Below are 27,550 nucleotides of genomic sequence, written 5' to 3'. Positions count from 1 at the left end.
AGGGCCAGCCTGGAAGGTCCCTAAATCCCTTCGGATGAGGGCTCAGGCTCCCCTTCCTGGTCACTCGAGATGCTCTTTGCTAAAAACCCTCCCTTTTCACAGCGAGGATGTTGGTGGGAGACAAAAGATGACGGGGAAGTCTCAGCCCAGCCCGTTTTATTTCGGTGAAAATTTCATTTTAGCCTGTCCAACGCTCTCTGCGGTGCTGCTCCCTCTTGCAATGAGTTTCTCATCCTGCAGGATTCCCGTCTGGAGCATCAGTGGCACACCTTCGTGGCACTCAGGGAGGGAATTCTGCCAGCTGGGAAGCTCTGAGTGCAGCTCCCGACCTGAGGGTTTCCTGTTCAACCCAAATTCACCACTTACTTTTCACTCCTGCACTCCTTAAAATCAATCAGGGTTTAGCTATGGGCGGTATTTAGTGTTTGCGGGGAAATGGCTGTTTGAGAGGCAAGCAGAGCTGAGCCTTCTTTTGGGCAGCTTTAGATTTCGAGTGGAGATTATCTTAAAATGTCTTTTAAATATTAATTGAGGGGAAGGATACTATGATAACAAGTTCTTTGTAAAGGGGAAAAGTTATCCAAATTATTTTGTTGTTATTATTTCTCAAGAGTGAGGCTAAAGAGTTTGTCAAAATGCCATTATGGATCTTCAAATATACCCAATTAACCAGTTTTGAGGGAAGGGCCCCCAGTATGTGACAAAGCCATCTCCTGCTTTCTTATTTCTTTCTCCTTATTTCTCTATTATTTTTATCCTCTTATATTATTATTTAGTTCTCTATTTTTTTAATCATTTAAGCCATCGAGAGATCTGATTCAAAGTCATGCTGAGGTTTGAATCCTGTATAAGCTTATTAATAGGAGTACTATTGCAAGCTTTTAGTTAATGTTCTGATGAAATTTACAGTCAAAATAGAGCTCAGCTTGTAAATATTGTCATTTATTCCTGACCTTAGTATGATTTTTTTTTTTTTAAAGAATGGTAACTTACATTTTTTTAATACATTCATTACAACTCAAAATCTGATTCAGGCATTTGAATCAAATTTTCAAACGTGTGGACTTACCTTTAAGAAGTATTTCCCATTCTAGGTATTTTTCCTGTGAGTTAAATTTCACCAACCACGCTTTTAATTACAAGCAGGGCATCTCCACCCTCACTTTGGCCACAGAGTGCATCACGGGCTTGAGCACAAAGTGCATCCCCAAACTGGACACAAAGTGCATCCCCAAATCGGACACGAAGTGCATCCCCAAACTGGACACAAAGTGCATCCCCAAATCGGACACGAAGTGCATCCCCAAATCGGACACAAAGTGCATCCCCAAATTGGACACAAAGTGCATTCCCAAATTGGACACAACGTGCGTCACCAAATTGTGTCTCGGGGAGGACCTGTGAGGCTGGGGCTGGCTTTCTTTTATTGTGTTTTATTTATTTCCCCCCGCTCCTCTCCAGGTTCCCCCTTCTGCCCCTGCCAGGGTTGCTCAATCCCTTGCAAGCAGAGGAGGTCGCAAACACTGGTGCATATGCAGGAGCCAAACAAATCGCCTTTCTGCCGGGTTGGGTGACATGTGTCACCCCCTGTCACGGCGGAACAAGGCAGGCAAAGTGCCCAGACAAAGGCGGGGGTGGGCTGGCCCCGCCCTGGCAGAGCCTGACCCACACGCGGGGCTTTGTGCGGCAGCTGCCGCCTCTCATTGTTCCCCGAGCCGCTCCCCGCCACCCCTGACAACAGCCACTGCCGCTGGCATCCCACCCCGACATCTGTTCAGCTTTATTGATGCTCTCCTGGAGGAATTCCCAGTGTAAACAGGGAATTCTCCACGGGAACCCCGTGTTGTAAAAGGGATGAGCTGCATAATGCAAAGATTTAACCACTATTTAAAGGTGTGACACTTGATTGAGAGTGACTTGATTTTTTTTTTTTTTTCTCTCTCTCCCCTCTCCTCAGCCACCTTTAACTGGATTTGGCACAAAATGGATTGACTTTTTTTTTTTTTTTAATTTTTTTAAAAAACTTCTTAATTTTGGGTAGGATTTCTCCTCTTCCTTTCTCCCTCTCCTCCCTTCTTTTGTTTCATTGTCAGGATGAATGAAAACTCGGAAAGGGAGAACACCAAAAATGGAAAACAAAACAAAAACATTGCAAAGGTGGGAGAGAAAAACCTGGTTTGTATGGTTACTCCTCTAAAAGCTGTCAAAGCCCACCTACTCCTAGGACTGACAACAAATGGCTTGGAGATCTTTGTGTCTCTCTACTGAGAATTCCTTCTGAGGGGGCTGGAAACTGGGACAGAACGTTCAACATCCACAGTAATAGGAAGGAAAATCAGGTACTGAGCCATAAAACCTCTTAATTCCTGCCCTTTCTCCCGGTATTTTTAAAAGGGAATCCTGTGTTCTTCCAATGTGCCTTGGTTTTCCCTGCGAGCAGCAGCAGCTCTGCTCCTGTGGAAAATATTCCACCGGATTTTGGCACCCAAAGACCTGATCCAAAATCCATAACAGCTGATGAGGATCAGCCCATTGATTGGAATTGGCTCTGGGGCAGGACATGGGATGCTGAGGTGGCCAGAACAGCACGAGGGGCTGGGAATTGCTGTGTGTTCTCCTCATCCAGGGAGCACCACGAGGACACCAGAGCTGGCGCTCTGCACTGCCTGGTTTGTTTAAATAAATATGTGAAAATAAACGGGGACGCTTGAAATGCAAACAGGAGGTTCTCTGCTAATCAGATCAAGCAAAAATGTACCGAAAAAAATCATGCTACAAAAGTCCTGCAGAATTTTAACAGGATATAAACTGATATTATTCTGTTGGATTTGCTCTATAAACCGTCGTGTCTCAGGCTGGAATTCCAGCTGGGGTTCCCCAAGCCCAAACACATGGTTATTTAAATTAACTCTGGATCTGGCCCATAAATCCTCATTCTTTGTTCAATTCTGGCTGTATTTTATTGTTTTAATTTGTGTGTTAGGTATAAATATTTCTGCTATTGGATGACACACAGGTAGAAGAACAACCCCCAAACAGTGAAGTGCAATAAGAGACACCAAACCTACACTAAAAATTACACAGGAGGAAATAAAATGTTATAAATGCTTAAGGAACAGGAAGAAGGGCTACATTAAAGGCAAATCTCTGAAGTCTGAAAATGTTATACTTAAAATCAATTCAAGGTTAGACTGTGTTAGGCACAGAGAATACTCTGTAGTTATTTTGGTTCTTCCTGGGATATAATCTTCCAGGCTGGAGTTTTTATTAGGTTTATAGCATCACTGGGATGAATAAAGTAATCTCAAACTCGTAGCAGAAATGCATAGTCTGCATTGGTTTGGATTAATAAAAATTTCTGAGGTGGTTGTTACGAGGAAAGGTCTTATTGAAACGATAACATGAACTTTTATTGGATTGTCTATAGGATTTCACATTCTGTTGTGTTTTTATTCCATAATTCCACTGGATTGCTTAAAAAATATTGCAAATCTACTGATAGCATCTCATTTTAAAATTAAAATTAAATTTAAATTGGAAGGATTTTAGAGGAATTTCTTTTACAAATCTCTGGCTAAGTTATATTACTGCCTTCTGAAATTCTTTCCAACGGGGGGGGGTAAATGTCTGAGCTTGTTTAAAAGGAAAAAAATCCAGAAACATCCTCCCTCCCTCAAAACCAAGTGGCCAATTGAACATCTTTTTGTGGAGCTGATAGGAAATGTGGGCTGCAAAAGATGATCTTTAAGGTCCTTCCAACCCAAACCAGCCTGGGATTCTGTGAAATGCAGGGTCTGAGTGACCAGAGGGATCCTCCAGGGCCAGCACAAGTCCTTAGCAAGGACAGGCAGGGCTCCCAAAAAAGTCAAAGCAGCATCAGGTCCTGGAGATTATCTTGAGACTAAAACCAGGAATGTAGGGAAAGGAACAGGAGGCTCCTAATGAAGTTACAGCGAGGTGGGGTTGAAGGTATTTGTAGGAGTGTCTCTAATTAGAATGCCTCATTTTCCCCCTCCCTTCTGCTTTCCCCTTGCTCCTGGTAGTGGAAAATCAGGAATACAAACACCAGGGGCGTTGATGGATGGCCAAAGTCGTGGCCAAATCCCACTTTGAGCTTCCTGTACAGCTCAAACTCAAACACAAAGAGAAGTTGCTACTGGAATTCTCCCCAGCAGTCAATCAAGACCACATTTACAATGGAAAATTCAGCTTCCCCTCAGAACAAACCTCTTAAAGATTTAAGGATGTAAACAATTCCCTTGTAAGATTTGTTTGGAGCATGAAGTGATCACGGTTTCATTAGAGCATGCCTCTTGCTGGTGTCCTGAAATTCAGCTTTTCTCCCCTACTAGGTGTAAATATTTGGGGAAAATAGATATTTTCCAAAAAAAATAGCAAACATTCTGTGTATTTGTCTTAGCGTGAGAAGAGTGACAAGACTTATGTGTTTATACACTTAATAAATGTGTGTATAGTACCTATACGTGTACGAATGCATATTTGCACAAATCTATTTGCATCCAGGTCAAATAACAGCTGTTATTATTAAGTTCAGCTTTTATCAATTTGTTGGTAGATTCAGGCACTATTTAAAACCAAAAACCCTCCAAACCAGAAATCCACATCTGAGCTTTTTCCTAATCAGTTCCCTCATTTTGCTAATATTCTAACGACTGTCAATTTACTTCAGTGGTGCCATTTGCAGAATTTTCCAATTAGCAGGAAACCTGTTCCACCTTCTCCCATAATTACAGGGGACTCGCTTCAGATCAGCTGTGGCCAGACAGCATCTGATGCACTTGCCAAAATCTGTGCACAGTGGGTTTTTTTTTTTGTGTGTGTGTGTGTAATTTTTTTTAACCTTTGCATGAGCTGGCACAGACTTTACATCTCTGTTGTAGGCAGGGAGCTCCCTCAGTAGTGGCATGTGTCAAAATATCCCAATAATTCCTGATAAACACACCACAGTGAGAACACAAATACCAGCCTAGCCATGCTTTGATGGGGCATGATGGATGCTCAGTGCCTTGCACTGACACAGATAACTGTGTACAGCTGTGAAAATCAGGTAAATATTCAATCTCTGTTGTGTTCCGCTCACACCAGATGATTTTTTTCAAGAAACATCTATTTGGTCACTTTTTATCACCTCTATCCGCCGGTGTCTGTGTCACACAATGTCCTGACACTCTCTGATGTTACCCCAGCTGATCAAAAAGCAATCAACCCCTTTTTTTTCAGAGCTGCTTAACCAGCTGATATCATAGCCCTAACAATGGAGCAGCAATAACTATTATTGTTACATGAAAAGAAAATATATTTAATAATAAGCTCATTGATTTTTAACAGCATCTCTGTGTTGCCTAATTGATGGGAAGTTGTATGTTTGTGTAGCCAACGGGGGTTATGAATTAAATATGGTCGTCATTCCTTGAGGGATGCATGTCAATGCAAGAAGGATGGAGGATCTACATCTCCCCCAAGCTAAACAATCCCCTTGTAAAAGACATAGGGAAGCCCAGAATGGGAGGAAGGAGGGGGAAAGGGAATAAAAAGCATCCATCACTGTTTATTAAGTGCTGCTACTTGAAGGTAAAAGGGGTATTGAACTGTTTTCAAATTGGAAGGAATGTAGCTAGACAAAACATTGATGGTGATATTAGGCTGGTGACAAATTTTATTCATTTGTCCACATTTATTACAGCAGCAGTTTGGAATGATTTATGCCTCTCGCCCCTCTGAGCCTCTCTGCATATGCACACACACCGAAATTCAGTGTCTTTGAGTAAGAGAGGAAAACTCTTTTGGTGACAGGCACAAAAATATGGGGTAAAAGCATCTGGAAATGTTGGATTTTGAATTTAAGACACTGAAGAGGCTGGTGAGCAGTCCTTGGTGAAAAATAGGCTCATTGGAAGATGCCTCAAAGTGGGCATTGATAGAGAATCTCTGGGCACTTGTGCAGACCTGGGCCGGACTGTGCTTAGCTCAGAGGGACATGGGCAATGTTGGGGGATGCCAAGGACTGCAGTAGTTTATTTTTTGGAGATTTTAAAGATGCAGAGCTCTCTGGAAGCCCAACCTTCCCAGGTCTTGAGCCTGAGCTGTAAATTAAAGGGAAGCTCTGAGCTCATTGCACTCCTGATGAGCAGTGGCAAGCAGAGCATGGTTCAGTGCTTGTATGAGCCACCTCCAGGGTCTCACTCACATCTGTACAGTCTGTCCTAGGACCTAAGAGCCCCCAAAATGCCCTCCCATGCATTTATTGGTGTGCTTTATTCTGCAGACCGGCACATTTCTCCTCTGATGTGGCAATTCTTGGTCTGTAGTGAACACAATGGTTGTTACCTGTCACTTTTCAAGTTCCTTTTGCCCAAGTTTTATCTCATTCTTCCCCCATTTTAGGATCATTTTGTGTCTGCTCAGCAGTTCAACTTGGCCAAAGAAGGCAAGGTTGGTGGGTATCAGTGGGCAGCAACTATTTGACCACGAAATGCACATGGAAGGGTCATAACAGCACAAACTTTGCTGTCCCCAGGGCAGTTCTGAGGGCTGCTGGACCATCCAAGTCTGGGTAGGGCTTTGTCAAAAAGTTGTGAAAAAAATTCCTGTTACAGGGTGTCTGAATCATAAATGCCATTCTGTTTTCTTCTGTCTGCTGCAGTTCCATGATCAGATCTCTGATTCTGCTGCCATTAATGGGGATAATGTAATGCAGAGCAAAGTTTGGGGTGATCATGTGTGTGCAGGGCACGGAGTTTGCAGATACAACTCTGGCTGCAGTAGAATATTGAGTCTTAATCATCAAAGAATTTCTGCTAACTTTTAGTAAGAAACGGAGCTGGAGTGGTGGTGTTTGTCAGAGCAGGATTTGTTCTTGTAAACGGCTACGATGAAAACAAAACCAAAACCACTGGAGGTAGTAAATAAGTGAGTATATTCACACCAAGGCTGTGACAGGCAGAGTTTGAAACACTTAGCCCAAAGTTTATCCCAAGCAGGGAGTTCCCCACAGGATGCTGCAGGAAAACGAAAATCACCCTCCCACCCAGAAAAGGAACAAAATGCTCACGGTGGGAGGATTGGTTCTGAGAAAGCAGGAGGGTTTTTTAACCAGGAGAGTCATGGTTTTGAATCATTTCTTACTGTCAGCTTCACCTCCCACTTCTGATTCCAGCTTCAGACGCTCCGAGGTGGGAGCAGTCATTGGTAAAACAAAACTTCTGCTGGATCCAAGCAAGGCTTTGGAGCCGATTTCCCCTCATTGTTGGATCCTTAGAGGCTCCAGAAAGGGACTGTTCTGTCTCCTGCTCTTTTTTATAACTGCTGGGACAGCGAGGCCCTGATCCCTCTTTAAGGGTTTTGGGGAGTCTTTTAGTAAAAATAACTCCTGTCACTGAGAGGGAAAGATGTTCACAGGTCCCCAAGCATGGCCAGCCCAGGCAGCCACAGCCACGGGGAGCCAAACCAAACCCCGGCAGGGAATCGAGAGGAAAAGCCCTTTAGAAAAACAATTTCACCTTTTTCCAGAGTTTTGTCCTTTTCTAAGCTCCAGCACAAACAGTGCCAAGCATAATAACTGCCCTATTATTTTTGCTCAGGTGCTCAGGAATACGAGCTCACTCAACAAGGAAAGAAAATGAGCAGGCTTTTATTTTATTAGAAAGAAATGCTCTGTTGTGTGTAAAAGACACTTCTCCCCTAATATTTTACTTGCTAATGGATAAGTACAAAGTAATTATGTAGGACAGATTAAATGGTTTCTAATGCCTCATTTCAAGAGTTATACTGAATGTTTTCCTAAGCTGTCCTCCAAATTGGTAGTCTAATTAAGCAACAAAAAATTATGCTGGCATTCACTGAATTATTGCGAAACCAGAATTTAGACTGAAACTGTTCAGTAATTTTTTTTTGGTGGAAGGTAGAGAGGAAAAAGAGGAATGGAGAAGGGAGTTATTTGGGATCTGTTATTAGAAGAATGGACTAATTGTCTAAAAATTTTTAAGTGTCCTGGCAAAGATCAGAGTTTCTGCCTTTACATTTCATGGTCTGATGCTTCCTTGTGAGTGTGATCAGTATATTTAAACCCCAAAAGCTTCAGAGCTGTGGCACGTCCTCGTAGGACACACTGAGATGTGCAAGTCTTTTAGTTCATCTGAACTAAATCCTCATCTTCTAGACAGAGATGTCAGGTTTTGGTTCTGGGTCCCCAAGAAAACCCATTTTGCCAAAATTAATGTCTGTGAAGTCACTTAACCTTAAATCTCTGTATTGAACTGAATTTTTGGCTGTAAGGTCTCACAAGGCAAACGCTGCTGTCATTATCCTGCTAAAAATGATGCACAGTTTCCTACAGAGACACTTTGGAAGCATCTCCCGGCACTCCCAGTGCAAACCCAGCTCAGCCTGGGGCTCTGGGGGCTGTTTGAGCTCACAGCTTTCGCCAGAGCTGGAATTGTACACTTAGGCATGAAGAAACTTTGCAGAGTTAATTTTCTTGGTAGCAAAAAACACCTTTGAAAATCTTCTGGTCTTTTATGGAGCATTTTCTCCTCTCCTGCTGGTTCCTTTTAAGATGGATTTTGGGCCCAGTGGACCATAAGTCCTGTAAAATTGCTGTTCCACAGATATTCCAGGAGATATTTCCTAACAGCTCCAAAGGAGCCTTTACAAGGGATTACATAATGATGTGGAGTCATTGAAATCTTTCTGCCTATTGGGGGAAAACTCAGTTGTGCAATGGAGTGGGGAGGGAATAGACAGGAGCTGATTTCATGGGAAAAAGTCTTTACCTGCTCCAAATCATTATAACTTAACAGTTTCTGTGTGGCTTTACATAGCTGAGAGTATTTGAGAAAACCAGGGAAAAAACCTGTAGGAAATAGTAGAAAGTTCAGCCATCACAAGGCTGTCACCATCCTCAGTTACAGCAGTGGAATTTAAGAAGGGATTTTTAAAAATCAATTTATCAAAGCTACTGCGCACCTGCACATTGTGTTACTTCCTCTTAACCTGACTTGACTTCAGTGAGGTTAAGGTTGGTTTTTAGGAGGTTTAAATTAAAACAAAGCGAGAGTTTAAATTAGGAGGCAAAAATTAGGATAGCAAATTTCCAGTGTTTTGAGTAGAGCCCACATTCCCTCAGACTGAAAATTTCACTGTCAGTCCTGAAGCCTTAAATCAAAGCAACCCCACTTAGGCTTTAGTCAAGCAACAACTGCAGCATTTCATTTGGCAGCCTCAGAAACCACCCTTGCTGTTAGATGAGCTTGGTGAGAGGGTCTGAAAGTGGAGAAATTGAAATAATTTCTTTTAATTTTTTTTTTGTTTTAAAAAGTCAAACCATATGAAGAAACAGAATTTTACAATGGCAAAGCTCAGGATCTATTTTTCCTTACAAGTCCTGTGCAGTTTGTGCCACAGCTTGCTCAGCATCTCTCTGAGTGTCAGGGATTGCACTGATTTAATGTTTTCCAACAAGCTGCACTCCTTCCTTCCCCTAACCCATCCTGACACTGCAGGGACTGAGTCCTTATCCAGTCCCTCATCCTACAAGTTCTCCCTAACGGCAGCGCGACTCCCATTAGCCTTCCTTGATGTCTATTTACCATAGCAGCTTCTCAATTATTTAAAATGTAAACATCTGGATTAAATAAATGAAGAAAACATCCAGCAAATGTTGCAGGCACTCGGAAACTTTTCTCCAGGAATGATGGCTGCAGTAGAACTTGGGAAGGGAAAAGCAAATCCAAAATTCACTGCACACATCAGGCTCTCGGTGCACCAGGGACATGGGCAGGAAGTCCTAAAGCTGGGAACTGCCAAGAGACCTTTTTTCAGTGGAGAGCACGTTGTGATGATGCATCTGGAACGGTACCTTGTTATTCAAGGCATCCAAACAGGAGGATTTTCCAATCAAGAAGCCAACTGTCAGCTGGCAATCTGTGCTCTCGTGGATGTGTGTGTGCCTGCACATAAAACATGGAGTACGTGTGCACAGAAATATGTTGGACGTCTCCAAGAGATAAAGTGGGTTGGATTTTCTCCCTGAGAAGTTTTTCAAGCTCAGTTAATGTGGGTCTGTGTCCAGCTTTGTCACTGCCAGGCTCTTGACAGAGCCTCATCACTGGCTTTTGCAACCCCTCCTTCAGCACCAGCCTCGGTCCCTGGGATCTCCACAAACTGGGGAGGAATATCAGGATTTGAAGTGAGTGAAGAATGTGTTTGGAAACATCTGGAGCCCTCTCACGAGCTCATTAGTCTGGTCATAAAGCAGAGCCTTGCAGAAGTCTTCCCTTAATGGAATTTAAACCAGCCCCGAACAATGCTGTGTGGGAATGACCGGCTCTGGGTGGGCTCTTGGTTACTTTGGGAGGCTGCTGGGGACTTGGGGTCTTTGTCCATCACTGGATGGAGTTGTGTGATCAGAAACTGGGTGGGGATAGAAAGTTTGGTCACTCAACTTGTCCCAAACTGCCCGCAGTGTTCAGCCTCCTGCAATTCCCCTTGAGGAGATGTAGAATCATGGAATGTCCTGAGCTGGAAGGGACCCACAGGGATCCTCAATCCAGCTCCTGGCCCTGCACAGACACCCCAAAATCCCACCCTGGGCATCCCTGGCAGCGCTGTCCCAAAGCTCCTGGAGCTCTGGCAGCCTTGGGGCCGTGCCCATTCCCTGGGGAGCCTGGGCAGTGCCCAGCACCCTCTGGGGGAAGAACCTTTCCTGATATCCAACCTGACCCTCCCTGGCACAGCTCCAGCTCTTCCCTGGGTCTTGTCCCTGCTCACAGAGAGCAGAGAGAAGCTGCAGACCCCGCTGAGTCTCTCCTCAGCCTTCTCCAGCTGAACAATCCAAGTGCCCTCAGCTGCTCTTCCTGTGCCCCCTTCAGACCCTTCCCCATCCTCGTGGCCCCCTTTTGACATTTTGAGTCCAAAGCCAGGTCTGTAACCCCCATGGGAAGAGGCCCAGGAACAGGATATTTTTGCATTTGGTGCAAAAAAAGTGCATCTGCACTTTCAGTGGGTGGAAGGTCAGGAGCTGAAATTTCCAAGTGTTAACTCAGAATCTCTCCCAGCAGCCCTGGGAATGCTCTTGGCTCCGGCCGGAGGGAAAGGCTCTGTAGCTGAACACAAAAACTTCATGAGTATACACACAGACGTGCTGGGGTGGTCAGGGGGGAAATCAAAGCTGCGACCTTCCCCACAAAGCCTGTGCTGAAGGAGCAGCTCCCTCTCCAGAATTCCGTGTCCTGCAGGAGGATTCCTGCTAAAGCTGGCTCTGAACATATGAACTCTGTTAGCTCAGGTGAGCGGCAGGCTCTGCATTGTCTGCAGCGGTGTGGGAATAGGTGTTACACATACACACCGAAATGAAAGCAATCTCATGCTTCAGGGTGTAAATTGATCACTGGAAAGGTCAGGAAGCAATTTTCCTCTGCTGTTAACATCACTGCACAACCTGGGGTGCGTGAGGGTGTGTGCACACGTGAGGGAGAGGGAAGGAGTGAAGGGAAGCAATTTCTCCTGTAGCATAAAGTATTGGCCAGGGGCAAAACAACTTCCTGCAGCCACGAGTTTCTAGCAAAGGGACTGCCCAAGTGCTTGGATTTTACCTTGCTGGGATTGCTGGGTGCCCAATTTAAAGCACTTTTAAGGAGTGTGGTTTTAGTGATGTATTTCAAGAATATTTGGGCTGTTTCAGAGCTAAGACTTGGCACTTGTAGTTGGTCTTGTTGCATGAAACCTATTCTTGGAGCTTGTTCTGGTCCTTCCCACAACCTCCTGCCCTTTCCTACAGCCCCACAATAAGACCATGAAAAAACCGTATCAGCTCTCTTCACTGGTATCTCACCTCTTTGCCAATTAACAGAGTTCGTACCCCAAAATCCTGCTGCCTTTTTGGTCTCTGTATGTGCTACATCAGAGGGTACTGAAAAGGTTAATTAAACTTGGAGGCCAGTACCCAGGGATGAATGAATGAAATGACTGCAGTACGAGGTGGGATCACTTGAAAGGTATTAATTTTTTTGCAGCACGTAAGGAATTTTCTTGTTCCTCATAAACACAAGATGGTGCATATGTGTCTAAAATATTAAGTCTCTGGAAAAAGAGTTGATTTCTGAGGATATATGTTAAAATATAGGAAAGTGTGGGGTTCAGAGTTCAGAATTTTTCTCTTTAAAGCAAAATTGCCTCTCCATACACAGGCAGATGTGCACACACACAATCTTTATCAGGAGTTGAAACAACAAAAAAGTGAAAAATCATTTTGGCTGAGGCAGATTCCATGGCCAAAGAACTGGGAAATAGTGGGAAGCCCCGGGCACCAGAAATCTGAAAGATGTGGGTGTTGATATTTGGGGTTGGCCTCATGCTGTGGCTGCAAAAATCTCTTCTTCTGACAAAACTGGAACAGCTTTAAAGAATTTCAGGGGCTTGCTCGTGTACCAGCACCGTGGCTCTGGAGATACAGATTCTATTTCTGCCTCAGCCATGTGACCTATATATCTTTGGGCCAATTCATCCATGGTTTAAAAAAAATATAAGTGCAGGCAGAAACGTGGAGGGAAAAATACAGACCTAATCCTGATGGGGTTTTTTTCTTAACTCATTACATCTTTTCTGTCTGCTGAGTTGGGATATTGGAAGGTAAGAAATGGAGATGGATGAGGCAGAGAGATGTTTCCTTTGTTCCTCTTTAACTTCCTCTGTCACCTGGTGATGTGTCCAGTGGCTATTAGGAAAACAACATCTATTGGGGCTGTCTGTAAATTGGTAACACAGAATTGTTAGAGCTTTCCATGTTCAGTCCTTCAGTCCGTGGTGATCTCATGATACTGCTGTGCTTTGGGAGTGGACAGGATTCCAAGAGTGCCATTTTCCTGTATTTTTAATTTCAAGACAATATTTCTTCCCCCAAAGAGAGGCCTTTGTTCAACATGTGCCATTCACAAGGACCTCTCTGCTCTGAGGAGGTTCTGATAAGTTCAAGCACAGCAGAATAATCTCCTGTCTTCCTTGGGCCAGAAGGTTGTTGGGTTTGATTTTTATTTTTAAAAACGAGTGATTTCCTATGGACTGTCCAGTAGGAAATACTAGAAAGAGGCTTGGTTGGCACACGGTGCCAAGCACTTGTCCTGTTTAAGCTTTTATGTTTTCTGTTTATGCACAACCCAGGTCAATTTAAACGATGTATTTATATAAAGAAGAGCATTTGTCCACATTAATAGAAAAATAACTGAAACCTCAGGCAGCAGTGTCAGATGAGGGTTACGTGCATTGTTTGGAGCAGACAAGCCACACTTCCCTCCGATAGGAATTAATTTTTTTCTTTCTTCCTTTGTTGGGAAGCAGGAGGTCTTGTCACAGATTTTGCTTACTCACAGTTGAGGCAAACACAGGGTGATGGTGGTGCTGAATTTGAGGAGGATTGAGGGGCAGCCAAAACCAGGAGCAGTAGAGCTGAAATGCTACATCCCAAAGCAGGTAAATAAATACAGGGATTGAGGCTCCAGACAATGTCTGTAAATATAATATTCATATTATTGTGGGCATCCTTGTTTGCAAAATATCCTGCAATGTTTTGGATCCCTCTCTTTCCCTGCATGATTATTTTAGAGAGAGATATTTTAGATCTTAAGACTGGGCTGTTTTAAGCACACGGGTTCTGTGTGCATCAGTCTGTGGCCTCCAACCCAGCCCATTTAAACCTGCTCTGGCACGTGCCCTTCTCTGCAGCCCAGCTCTCCAACATGAAAGCAGAACCCTTCATTTTAATCATTAGAGAATGAATCCAGTGCTAATAGCACTTAATTGTTTCTCTAGAATGCTCTCAGTTGGTTTTGGCAGCCGGCGTGAAAACAATTCCAAATCCCATCAAAGGAGCTGATCCACACCCAGCATGTCCAGGGTGAGGGGTTGAGACAGCGCTGGGGTGGCATCAGAGCATCTCCTGATCCTACACGAGGTTCTGTCATCCTGCCCTGCCTCACTCCGTGATCTTGGAAGGTCCGAGGCATAAAAGCAAAAAAAAAAAAAGGAATAAAACAGACACAGAAAATCTTGGTCCATGCCCCTGAAAATAATGTGCTGACGGTCTCCTCAAGCACACACCTCTATTAATCTTGACTTTCTTGAAGCCTGCCCGCTAGTTTGAATTTGTATGCGACATCAAACATACCTTTTCACATATGTTCTTTGCAGATTTTTTTTAACAGTTACTTAGCAGTTTATAGAAGGAAGTGAATGATCTCATCAAGCTGCTTAGAAATTAAAAAAAAATCTGTGCTTATTAATTATGCAGGATTAGTCTAATTATAATTCAGCAAATTAATTAGCGACAGAAGGTGTTCTGAAACATTGGAGTACATTTGCATGTTAAATGGAGAGGCTAGTCTGTAATATATGTAAATTTATGCATGGCTTCATAGTTTAATTTAAAAATTTGCAGCTGCATATGGTATGGGAGCAGGTGAAAAGTCAGTTTTAGTTTAATGATGCTAACAAACATTGGATGCTGTCCTGTCTTAGGGAAGGAATGCGCTGAATGCACCCCTATCTGCCAATCCATAAATCTGTCATAGGAATATAATGTTACACCAATGCTCGGATTCAAGGTCATCTGTGCCTAGACCCAGAAGTACAATAGGTGCAGATCTACCCTCTGAATAGCCCTGGAGAAGGGCGGAGGCGGAACGTGCCTGGACCCCGAGCTGCTGGGATGTAAATCTGCCTCTTTAGCAAATGAATGCGCGTTTATTCCACACAAACCCAGTTTGGGGACAGATCCCTTCACAACTGACTGAGAGCTCTGAGCTGAGTGATATCTGCTCTGGCAGGTGTAAAATGGGAGCCTAACCTTGGTTCCATCCCTAACGTTCACATCAGTGCAGCTCTGTGATCTCCTGGAGTCGCTGGGAAGTTATTTCCAAGTTCTGCATTGACTGCAGGGTCGGGAGTTTTTCTGTGCCGGGCTCTGCCATCTGGCAGCGACAGTAAAAACCAGCAGAGCCAGCAGAGAGAGGCCGCTGGTGTAATTGGTGCTCACTGTTCAGCCTAGCATGGCTCAACATACTGAGGTTTTGGAGGGAGATGGGCTGGGAGGATGGAAGAGTCACAAGAGAAAGGAATTGTAGGTTTCTCTCGGTATGGGAAAAAAAAAATGAGTGGGGATTGAGGTCTGTGCTCGTTTAACACCTCTGTCAGCCTTTCTGGGATCTGCAGAGTTTGCAAAGTAGATCCTGAGATAAATTTGCACCTGTGTAGAGCTCAGAGGATGAAGTGACACCGAAAATGACTGGATTTAAGCAGGACTGAAGATCAGCCTCGAGCGTGTGTTTGGTGGCACAGCCCGGCTCCAAATCTTCCGTGTGCTGCTGAGGCTGACACGAGTGTAAAGAGCAAGACCTTGGCCATGTTTTCCAAACCCTGCTGGGTGTTACGAGTGGAAGGCAATGAGCTCTGTGAAATTTGTGTCACTATTCAAAAGAACCAGTAAAACCCCGAGCGTGGATGGGATGTGGTTGCTGCCTGGAAAAGCAACTGGCGACAGGGCAAGGCACTGAATTTTCGGTGCCTCGACTTCCCTGTCCCTGACATGCACAAAGCCTTTCCTCCCTGCTGTCCTTTGTGCCTCCCTTCCCCAATAACAATTTCACAACGTGGCTGGGCCGTGCCCAGCACAGTTGGAGCCCACAGACAGGGTAATAAACCAGGGAATATTATCTGAAGGTCCCTTTCAACAGCCCGTCAGCCCAATCCTCTCCTCTATTACCTCCCTGCCTATTGACTTTTGATTATGCTCTGGCATTTGGGCCTGTGCCAAATGGCATGAATAATATGGATCTTACAGGATAAATAAGCTTTTAGCCATTGTCTTGGAAGTTACTGGAAAGTTTTGGTGTGGGAGGAAAGGGGAAAGCCCAAAGGATAAAGGGGAAACTGCTCAAATTGCAAAGAGTCCTCCAAAGACTTTTTGGAGAACAATTGCAATTACAAACACGCTGTTAGTGTTGTGTTTCATTTTCAATTCGAGCCCATAGAGTTCAATTATTATTTTCATTAATGGTGTCAGGTTTTCATCAGAGTGCACAAACAAGGAGGTTTTCCTTGGAGATTCTGGATTTTTTCCCCTTAGCAAATGTGGCCATGGCAAATAAGTACATTCAGCACTGAGAAATGACTGCCTGGGTACCCGGCAGGGCACTCTGCCCCAGCCCTTGTTTCTTGAAAATGGGATCATTTTGCAACAGAAGAAGCATTTATTTACCCCAAAGAGTGTGAATTGCAGTTGTGGGGGTGCGTCCCTGCTCAGAACGAGGGGGACACAGTCTGCTTCAGGGATGAAAACTGCAAAATGTACAGAAAATCCGCAGAAAATAAATATCAAGTTTCCTGACATGTTTGGAGGTTGGGGGACACATTGCAGGTTTATATTTGGTTATTATTGGTTTGAAACGAAGATTTTTTTAAAAAAAACCAAAACCACTAGATAAAGGGTGGAGAGAAATATGATGTTCCAGGCTGCAGAGAGAGGGGATATTTGACTAGGAATTGTTCTGTGGCTGGGAGTTGGACATGGATTAAGTTCAACCGTTGCTGTGGACTTGTGTGCAATGTTCTCTCTTGATCCATCTGAAATACAGGATATTTTCACCCCATGTCTTCTTTAATCCATTGTAACAGAGTGTTATCTACCTGAGTGTGAGCAGGACCTCTTGGCATGGCAAAAAAAATATAATTAGAGGCAGTTTTAGGATGGGCTCTGCCAGGCTGTAATTTTAAGGTTGATTTTTAAGTTGGTCGGATCTCTTGGGCTCCCTTAGCTGATTTCCTAACCCTGTTTTTGTTGCTTTTTCACATCTATCTCCAACATTGGCTTTTTTGAACTCAGGGCCAGAGGAAATCAGTCACTTCTGCCTTCCCCCAGGTGGCATTTCAGGGATTAGGCCCTAAATAATGTTCCCACACCAAAACTTAAACTTTAAACGTAAAATCTAAATTGGAGTGAGTGAGAAATTACTTGGAATTAAGGCAGGAGGATGGAGAAGTGTTTGCCCCATCAGGAAATGAGGGTTTGGTTGGGGGTAGGAATAACAAGCATAATGTTAATCTGCTTTTTGATTGGTTTGTTTGTGTTTGGTTGGTCAGTTTGGGCTTTTTGTGTGTGTGTTATTAGTTGGTTGTTGGTTGTTGGTTGGTTGGTTGGTTGTTTTTTTGTGCAACTGGAGTCTTTCTATTGAAAAAACCCCGAGTGACAAATGAGCAGCCAACTCCTGCTCTCCTGGCCTAGGCTTGGGATCTCAGCATCTGACTCCTGCTCCCTTCTCTCCCAGCGAATCTCTGACAGACTCAGAAAAGTCTCCTGACCTACATATGTTGGTTTTCACGTTTGTTAAACTGGGTTCACACTTTATGCACAGGAGTTTTGCGAAGATTAATTAGCTGCTGTTTGTGGAGTATCATATAAATACTCAGGCTCACTGCAATAACCCCGCTCATTTCTCACGCAGTGGAAGGTGTGTGTTCATTTAACGTGCCTCTGTGCACTGCCTGATCCCACACTGGCTGTAACTGCTGCAAAAAAATGGGAAATTCTCTCATCGGCTCCCTAATAATACACCCTGACATAATAGATCGAAATTACTCCAGAGATAAATATTCCGATTATAAAGAAGCCTTCTTCTGTGATATTCATTAAAATCAGGATGGTGATATCAAATAAATGCAATTAATTGGTTTGAAACAGCGACCTTCAAGTCTGGCCCTTTGAAAGGAAGGAATCTTGAAGTGGGGCACTGGGTAGGGTTCCTTGTCACATTTATCTCAGAGCTGGCCATGCCAAGACACACACGGGTGACCTGAGGGGAGGATGGGACACCCTGATCCAGAATTCCCTTACTCTGACGGAGTTGGAGTCAGGCCCTCACTGCAATAACACTTTTGCAGTTCACAGTATATTTAAATTTAATATTGTTTAACTGATGCTCATAATAACAACTTCTCGTTTTTTCCTTTGTTCCCTTTGTGACTTTTTGGAAGCACTGAATTGTTTAAGCAGAATTGCACCGTATCTTTATATTTTCATTAGATTTTGGTATCGCAGGATTTGCTGGTAAGTGTAATCACAATTATCCTAGATGGTAGGCATGTTCTCATGCCAAAAATGTCTGAGGCCATAGCTCCAAATTCCACAGCAACTCAAAAAAGCCGGAATTATCTCAGTATTTGCTTTACAAAGGATAGTTTTTAGGTGTATCCAGAATTTTTCGGTGTATCCAGAGACTGTTCCTAACATACAGCCAATGTTGGACCTCTTGATTCGGTACCTTTAAAGAACCACAAAAGGTGGATGTGGTTTAAAAAATTATTCATGGGTTTATTTATTTCTTTAAACTACACCTCCTGCTGCACGTGGGACTGAGCTTTAGAGCTTCTGCCTAGTCCTGCCAAAGTCACCAGGAAGATTTTTCTGACTCCAAGAGGATTTGATTAAGGTCAATTTGATTCTTCTCACTCATCTGAGGTGGATAAACATCCTCAGAGGTGTGGAACACAGGTTCCAGTTCTAGCCAGGTACAGAACCTGATAATTTGGGCATAGACCAGCAAGATGGGAGTGTGGGTCAGAAGCTGCTTTGGAAACAGTTAAACTGATGCAAGACCTGGCTTAATTTGCCCTCACCCTTTCTCCACGTCCATGGGAGCCCTCTGCATCCCTCAGCTGTGTCAGGAGTTCTCCTGGTGCTTCCCCACCAAGGATTGCTCAAGGTATTGCCAAAAAATAGTTGAGATAACACAGCTGACTTTGTACTGAAGTGGAAAAGGGGCACTTAAATGATTCATCAGCTGAACTCCTGGGCTTGGTGGGAACTCCCAGCAGGAGGAGAACTTCTAAAATAGCTCTAAAAAGAGGGAGACAGATTCAAGGTGGTGTTCTGGAGACCTCTCAAGTGCATCCACCTGCACCCAGTGAGGTCAGCGATGGAGAGAGGCAACAGGAACAGAAGTCTATACTCATAATCAATTTTGTGTCTGTGCATTAAGTCAAGCAGTTTTTCTTCAGCAATGCCAGAGTTTTCAGGGGTATTTACTGAAATTTGTTTAGGTTTTCCCCCAGCACCCCGAAATACTGAGAGGATAGGCCAAGGTCCCTCTGCTTGGCTGGAGCCAGAGTCACCTGCTAAACTCCCACCTAATTCTGCCCTTAGCAAGGCCAAAGATGGGCCAAGAAGCACCAAAATCAGCTAATTTTATATAATTCTGTTTTGTTAAAATTATTATTATTTTTGATGTACATATAGGTTAAGGCCAAAAACTGGATAAAGCGTCTTTTTAAAAGAAATTAATAAAATCTTTCTGCAATTCTCCTGTTACCCCTAAATCAGCTTCATTTAGTGCTAAACCTTCCCTCCTCGTTGCTCCCCCCAAGTCATTTTTATTATAATGCTGCAATAAATATTAATGCCTTTCCCAGATACAACCACTTAAATATATATATATATATACATATATATATATATATACATATATATATACACACACATCTATATATACACATATATATGTATGTATGTATGTATGTATATATATATAACAACCTACCCAATACTTCCTGCAGGTGCCCAGTTGCAGCTCAAATTTGACTGGAGGAACTCTGAAAAGGAGAAAAAGAGAGATGTGGTTCAACTGGAGAAAAAAAGATAAAAATCCCTGTGTGCGCAGCTAAATGAAATTAAATTGAAATTTTGGGGTGATAGGAGGGGAATTGTCCTAGTGCAGCATATTCAGCCATCTCCAACAAACATCTTAGCAAAACAAGTAGGAATTCTGCCACAATGTTGAAGTACTAAACCCAAACCCAGCACTTTCAGAAGTGAGCGAGGAGATTTTGTGGTATCTTAAAGCAGCAAAATTCTCAGCATTTTGAGCAGCCCAGCACTTCCAGAAAGTCAAGGCACCTCTAAGACACCTCAGTGGGATCCCCCAAACTTCTGGGGTTAAATATCCAGGCTGGGGCATCCCAGGCTCGGTGGGTCTGGATGTGTTTGGTGCAGAGCAGTCGGGGAGGACTGGGAATGTTCAGCTCTGCGGCAGCTCAGGGAGGGGGAGTTTTGTTTTCTGTGGTTTTTTAATGGACAGTGCACCCCTTGGCACGATTCAGCCTGGATTTAATTGGAATCCAGCTTCATTGTCACGTGTGCTGTTGGTTTGTGTTTGCTGGGGCTCTGAACCCTGATTTTCTGCAGGCATTTAGCAGAAAAAGGGGATTTTAGTTCCTTGCCACGCAGAGTTGCGGAGTTTGCTCGTGGATGCTGTTACATGGACATTTGGAATTTCTGCCTCTCTGTAGCTGCCTTTTGGGGTTGTGTCACCCACAATCCCCCAGGATCTGTGCTCTTCCCAAAATCAGCCCAGCTGACACAGCAAGTTCTCTCCCAGCCGCCTTTCCCGCTCATTTTCCTCATTCTTTAGTTCATATTGATCATTTTTCTCATCTCAATCAAAAGGGATGCAACCATTAAAAAAATTAAAACAGAAGCTGGTCATTTTCCTGCTTAATTTGTTTTATTTTTCCTTAGAAGTAACAAGTTGTGGATTTTTTTTTTTTTGCAGTTTTCCTGCAGAATAATCAGGCAGCCGCTCATTGATTTTCATGTAAAAGTTCCTTGCCTTGGTTCATTTTATAGTTTGGTTCCATTCTGGAGTTTTCCTTTGCACAGGCACATCTCCTGTAAGCTGTTTACATATCTGCAAATATTCTTTTTTATAACTATAAGAAGAGGGAAAGATAAAAAGGAGTGTTTGTGAGTAGCATTTGTGCCTCAGATTCTCCTGTGAATGTCTGAAGGCGCCGGCGTGCAGGGGATGTTTCCTTCTGAAAACATTTTTAGGGATATAATCTCACCAAATCATTCGTATAAAAGTGGTCACAGATTTTAGCATGGACTCGACAGGACTTATTTAATAAAATATATTCAGTGCTGCTCCCAAGGCATGAAATTGTGTAGGATTTTTAGTTTGGAAGGCATGGGGGTGCCCAGGGCCCTGCTGGCAGAAGTTGCTCTCTGAGAGCTGAGCACTGACACCTCTTTCCTGCTGAACCTCAGTGTCCTGGTGAAGTGAGATCTGAAATGAGAAGGAAAAAGGGAGAAAATAACACTCTCATCCCGAGAAAATAAATATTTTAAAAATATCTAATGCATTTGTGAGAGATTTAAGGGAATATTAATTAAAAAATAGGACATTTTAATTACAAAAGAGTCCCTGGCAGGGAGGATTTTAGTGGTTTTATATGGCACAATCTGGGTCTTTTTTGTGGGTGAGGGTTTCGGAGGGGTTTTGTTTTTTCAAGCAACACACGAAAGGATCCAACCCGTGGCTTTTTCTTTGTATTTTGGGGCAGATGGAAGAGAAATCTCGTGGTGGGAGTGGTGCAGAGAAAGTGGCACTAACAAGGGAGAGCGGATTTCTGTGTTATTGTCTTGTGCTGGGGCTGGTTTGGAGGGTGTTGTTGGTAAACCCAGGAAATATCCATCTTTCTCCTTTAAAGTTCTAATTCAAGGCATGAATGTGTGAGTTCTGAAGGGACTTAGGGACTGCGGTAAAAAATCGTTGTCATAGTAACAGAAAGGGAAATAGGCCTGGCTCACCTGGGACTTTAACTTACTGCAAAAGCAGATTTTTTTTTTTTTTTTTAAGGAAAGCACTCAGCAAGAGAAATAAATAAATAACTTGTTCTTTGTATTCGAAATCAATTCTTCAACTATTTATTTTTCCTTGTATCCAACTCTCTTTCCTTCTAAATCTATCTCGAAGTCTTTGATTTATTTTTTTAATTATAATTGTTGCGGTTAAACCCATCTTGTCTGACAAATAGAAACGGAAAGAATCACAGAGAATATTTTCACTTGCAACAGAGGATGCCAAAAAATTTCTTGCTTATGCCTTAATTTTGAAGACTTGCTTGTTTTGCTTTTAAGCCAGCAACTGTGGCTTTTCACACAGTTTCTTTACCTCTGAAATTCCCAGATTTAATCAGAAAACAAAGGGGTGAATCCTCTCCTCCGTGGACGTGAGACAAAATTTGGTGGGAAAGCTTAGAGAAAAATTCCTGCTTAATATTTCTAAACTCTAAAATCTCCATGCAGTGTTGGGTGAGTCACCCCAACAGGCTGGAGATTCCACTTGGGTGCATGACAAGCTAAACTCCACAGAATAATAAACCATATGAAGATGGGTGTATGTGACAGGGCAAAAATAATTGGCACGAGAACTTTGTGGGATGTTAATGGGTTTATCTGCTCGGACAGCGTGAGCTGTCATGTTTCACTTGAGCTCGTGTTTTCCTTATCCTCCCTCAAAATCTAGGTAGGAATAATCTGGGCTCTTGGCAGTTCTGCTCCTCTGCTTTAGTGACTGGAATCTTCATCAGGAAAAACATCATCAGGATGAAACCTCATCAGATTCTTCTCCGAGCTCTGTTTGCTCCCGGGTTTTTAATACATTCCGAGTCATTCCGAGGCTTATCTGCCTCGGAGTTGCCCTGTTGGTTTTGTGGTTTCCACAATACCGTTATCCTCCTATATTGTTTCAATGAAAATCCCTCCAGACAGCCAAAGAAAGACCTTGAATGTGAGGGAGAGATAAAGGAAGAGACTAAAATTGTGTGGTCAAACCTGCAGAAGGAGTGGGTACAGATCAGAGGAGTTATGTTCACTTACACCACGGTGGATTTCAGTCACACTGGTTATAGTTTACCTGTTGGTTTTTGTAAATTCTCTTTATCAGAGTTTGGTTTGTTTGTGTTTTGATAAGTTCTTGCAGTCCTGTAAGATCTGCCATCACGCAAATCACTTCATGAAGATTTTAAACAAGAATATAATAACACCTTTTGCTGTGGTTAATAGAAGTGACGTGGCTCTTTATCTTTCCAGATTCTTCCTCAAATTTTTTCTCAAGTGCAATCAGAATTGCTTGAAAACAGCAGGAAACCCAAGAGATATGAGACGGTTCCAGGTAGGTCTTATAAGGCTCAGCATTGACCTGTCTGCCTCTGTTCTTCTTTCCTTTCCCCTCTCCTCTCTCCTACATTGCTCCTAACAAACATGATGACAGTCTATGATAAGCTATATCAGACAGTGTTAAACTTTTTCTCCATTTGTTGTGTTTAAACCTTTTTTTCCCTTTTTTTTTTTCCTTCCCTTCCTTCTTTTTCCACCCTGAATCCCCAGGGGGAAGTGCTGTACTGTACCAACCAGCAGTGGATATTTGATTTGACACCCTCGGGCAAAGCACTCGCACATACAGCTGCCCACAGCAGGGATCGTGCTTGTGATATTTAGATGCCTCAGAATTTTTCAAAGTAGCTCTGTACGTGCTACACAAGCAACCTCCTCATTTCCTACCCCTTTCCTTGTTTTTTTTTTTTTTTTTTTTTTTTTTTTTTTTTTTTTTTTGCTTTCTAACACTCTCACACCCTCCCTTCAGCTTCTTTGAAAAAAAACCCCAACAAACCAAGAAGCCAAAATAGTGATGGTCACTTTAAGATCTCACAGCAAAAGCAACAAGCCCCGTGGGACCATGACCCAGCTGCTTTGCAGTGAAATCTGCCACTGGTTCCATCAGCCACGAGGCTGATGGATTGTGAATTCCAGCTCTCAGAAGCACCGGAGGAGGTGGAGTGCGGCAGTGGGGAGAGAAGAGGCAGCACGGCTCTCATGCCCTCACCTTTTAGGCAGCTCTGTTTAATAAATGAGAGGGTTTCACCTGTAGCTCAGCCCCCGTGAAAGTGCCAAGGGAATGGCCCAGCTCTGACAGCCTGGATGTGCTGTCAGGTCACCTGGGAAGGGTGAGGAAAGTGGGGCTGAAACTGATTCTGGGACAAGGTTGAGCCCCAGGGATAAAATCAGGTGGTGGGGCTGTACCCCACAGTTTCTGGGTGACCTTTGATCAGCCGTTTTCCCTCTCGTTTCGTCTCTACTTCCAAATGGGGTTGCTCACCTTGGTGAAACTCTGTGGTCCTGATCCAGGAGAGCCTTGGAGCAAGTCCACGAATCCTTTGCCAGCCAGAACCTCCAAAATTCACTGATGGAACCCAGTACCACCCTTGTTCTTGTTATTATTTTGCCTTCACTGTCTCACATCCCTGACAAAAATTGGATTTTACCTCACTGAAGGATGTGTGGTTTTCCTGTAGATCTTTGGCATGGGAAGGTGACATCCTTAGGTTTGGCACTTGATGCTTCATTGCTTCATTGCTTCATGATTTGTGTTCACTTGCATCAGTTTCCTCGTTTATAAATGGAGTTAAAACTCCACAGGAGTTTACAGAGTTGCTTAAGACTTTCCATCAAAACGTGTTCTCATAGAAAAAGTGATTTTTATTTTTCATCTGCTTCTGCTAGCAATGAAAAATTTAATAATTAAAAAAAAAAAGGTTTCAACTTTTACGAGAAATCCTGCAAAACAAAAGCATCTGAAAGCTCAGAAAAAATTAAAGAGATGCAGGCAAAAAATAATAAAAAAAAAGATTTATTGCTTTTTGTTTGGAGCACAAAGAAATTTAAAGAAAAATTCCTGACCAACCTAATTTTTTTCACCAGTAGTTTAAAGAGACTGCAGTGACTTCTTCACTCTGTGTTTTTTAGAGATGATAAGACACGAGGAAAAAAGTGGTGCTCATTGTTAGGAAATTTATACTGAGGGTTTTTTTCAAGTGGCAATTTCCATACAGAAAAAACAGCAATTAGTTATCATCTGCCAAGAATACTAAAAAATCTGGAAAGCAAAAGAAAACCTCTTTTACAGCATGTAAACAGATCTTGTTAGCTCTTGGAGCCAGCAAGAAGAGCTGATTGTGGAATGTCAGGAAACATAAATAGTCTTTTTTTTTTTTTTTTTTTTGGGTTTTGTTCTGAGTTTGTAAAAAATCGTGCCCAGGGCTCTCCTGATTAACACCTGGGGACCTGAGGCACTGCCATAATACACAGAATATTGGTTGCAGCTGCCAAAAGAGAAATTCTGGACCCAAACACACCAGAATACTGAAGAAATTCAGCTCTGATTTCAAACCCATGCTGGCTACTCCCCAAAAATCCTCAAATCCTTGATTTCCCTCAGCTGCTGAGCTGCAGGAGGAGTTTGGATCTAATTTTTCAGGGGGGGCCAGAAATCTCTCAGTGGTCTCAGCATTATTCTTGGTGTCACCTCACCCAAATGGGGATGTGACAGAGCTCAACAGCCTCAGATGTGCAGGGAAACCTTAAACAGGGGAACTGAACCAAATCCTGCAGGACCACGTGGATGGGGATGGAATTCCTTCACTCCTCAGCCCATCCACCTGGCAGCTCTCCTGTACGGGAGACAGCCTGGCCTTGCTTTTGATCTCTGTACCAAACCCAGCACTTGATTGAGGAGAATGAGCTGGGATGGACTCCTCAGCTGGGTTTTCTGCCTCGGAACATGCCAAGCTGGGAAAACAAAGCCAAGTGAAACTCCAGGGTTCTGTTTCTCAGGGATAACTTCAACTCCTCCTGCTCTTTCAGTCCACGGGAGTTCGCCCCCTTTGAGTCTTGGTGTGAGAATTCAGTTCAAGCCTCAAAATTAAGCAAGATCAGGCTTTAAAGCCACTGAGTTTAGTTTACTTTTCATCAATCCCCCAAAAATGTCAACCTTTACTCAGAGTTACAGAACTGAAACCTTTGAGACAAATTGCAGAATTCTTGAGGCTTTGAGTGAGAGCAGGATCTTCATTCAGGCTCCTTCAAAGCTGGACACGTGGATTGCTGAGCTTTGCGCTGGGCTGCAGAGGTCAGTGTGGATAAAAAAAGATACAAAAAGTGGCTCAAATTGCTAAAATTTGACACTTTGGGAATAACAAAGCTCTGTGTTCCAAAGCAAATTAGCCATGATGAACAGTAAGGACAATAGGCAAAGACAGCTTGTTTTCTGTCTGCCTGCTGGTTTCTGAGGATAGCATCATTACTTCCCTGAACATAACCAAAGTCAGGAGTGCTCTTGAACATTCCAGTGGCTTCTGGACCCTTCTTTTATTTTTGGTTGATGTTTTTTTGTGTTTGTTGAGTTTTCTGTTTTAAAATTTTGATGAATTCTTTTTGCCTGCTGCTTGTTGGACATGGTCTGTCAGCAACTCTGAAAGTCAAAAGTGGGGAAAAAAATTACTTTAAAATGGAAGTGGTCTGTTTGCACACTGTGGAAGTGTTAATTTCTATTTTAATTGTTAAGATATCGGCCAGGCACAGTGCTGACTGTGCAGAGTTGTTTGTTAGGTTTGAAGGGACAGTTGTGCATCCTGCCAGTGCAGGAACCTGTGAGCAGAGTAAAAACAGGGTCCAAAACCACAGTGTAGCAGGGTGGTTTATTCATTTCATGATTTAATTCGTTATGTTCCAGTCTTGGGCCATATCTAAAACCTCTGCTGTTTTTTCCCCAGTAAATTATTTGTACAGCTGTTGTTATTAAGTCCCTCCTTTTCCAGACATTTCCAAGCACTTCACTTTCCCTGTGCAAACAGAATTCTGCAGCAATGCTCATCCAAGTGTGTTTGAATTCCTACTTGTGTTCCTCTGCAGAACCAAATATTTTCATTTTCAATGGAGTAGTGCTTGTCAAACCTCCAGGAAACATCAAGATACTCCTTTTCTTCTGTGGTTATTAAACAAAACAGCAGAGAGAATCCTTCTATAAAAGTTCTCATTTAAATCACTACTGAAACCTGGGCCTGAAAGGGTCTCCTCAAACACAATTTTTGCTCTTTAATGGAGCCTGAATGAAGGCCCAGACCTGAGGCTTTGTTGTTGGGACACAAATACAAGTAAGAGACATGGAAATAGCGCCCTACAATGCATCCTGTTGGGTCTTCCAGCTCGGAGGTGTGGTTACTCATGGCTGGAAAAGTGTCAAGTTAATGCTTCTGATTAGAGATGGGTGTGAAGCTGCACAGTTTGGGCTTGGTTTGGCTCAGCCCCGAAGTTCCAAGGCACTGGGATCCAGTGTCCAAGCCTGGCCTCAGCCTTGCTTCCAGATCCATTACAAGATTTAGATATTTGATACTATACTGGTAATATATTAAGCTAAATTAAATGTCAGGTTTCACTTGTATCATTAAAAAAGGGGGGGTGGGGAGAGAAAAGGGAGGAAAGGTTACATTAACACTGCATTGTAAATTTAATGCAGCTCCAGATGCCTGAAGAGTTGTGGTTTTTTATTATAATTCTTCTGTTTGGAGAGCAACACCAGCTGCTTTGTGATCACGTTGACTATTTGAAATTTCCTTTGATATTAAGTAGAGCTTCAAAAACACAGTGACAATCTCTTGCCTATGTTTTTTAACCAAATGCAATGATTTTGTGCTGTTGAAAACCATGTTTTACCTCAGAAGTTAAGGAATGCGTGATCATTATTTTAGTGGGGATTTTTCCCCTGTAGTAACGTGATTTTATTGTGAATCATGTCTTCAGTGTCTGTCAGTGGCTAAAGCAGGGAAAGAGAATCTTTCTAGAACTGAAAGAAAGGGAATATTTCTAGGACTA

At 43.0% G+C, this 27,550-nt stretch overlaps 1 protein-coding gene across 2 annotated transcripts in view; it reads left to right on the top strand.

Annotated features, from left to right (window-relative positions):
- The window catches only part of EBF2 (EBF transcription factor 2), a 119,779-nt gene that overhangs the window by 66,832 nt on the left and 25,397 nt on the right, over positions 1-27,550 (top strand). For both annotated transcript variants that reach the window (XM_019291234.3, XM_010408276.4), the window contains exon 7: positions 22,934-23,015. In XM_019291234.3, the coding sequence (XP_019146779.1) occupies positions 22,934-23,015 (82 nt within the window). The remainder of the gene's footprint in view (positions 1-22,933; positions 23,016-27,550) is intronic.

The sequence above is a fragment of the Corvus cornix genome, chromosome 22 (genome assembly GCF_000738735.6).
Source record: "Corvus cornix cornix isolate S_Up_H32 chromosome 22, ASM73873v5, whole genome shotgun sequence".
Classification (NCBI taxonomy): Eukaryota; Metazoa; Chordata; class Aves; order Passeriformes; family Corvidae; genus Corvus; species Corvus cornix.
Note: the sequence above shows the minus strand (reverse complement) of the source record. Positions and strands in the feature narration are given on the sequence as shown.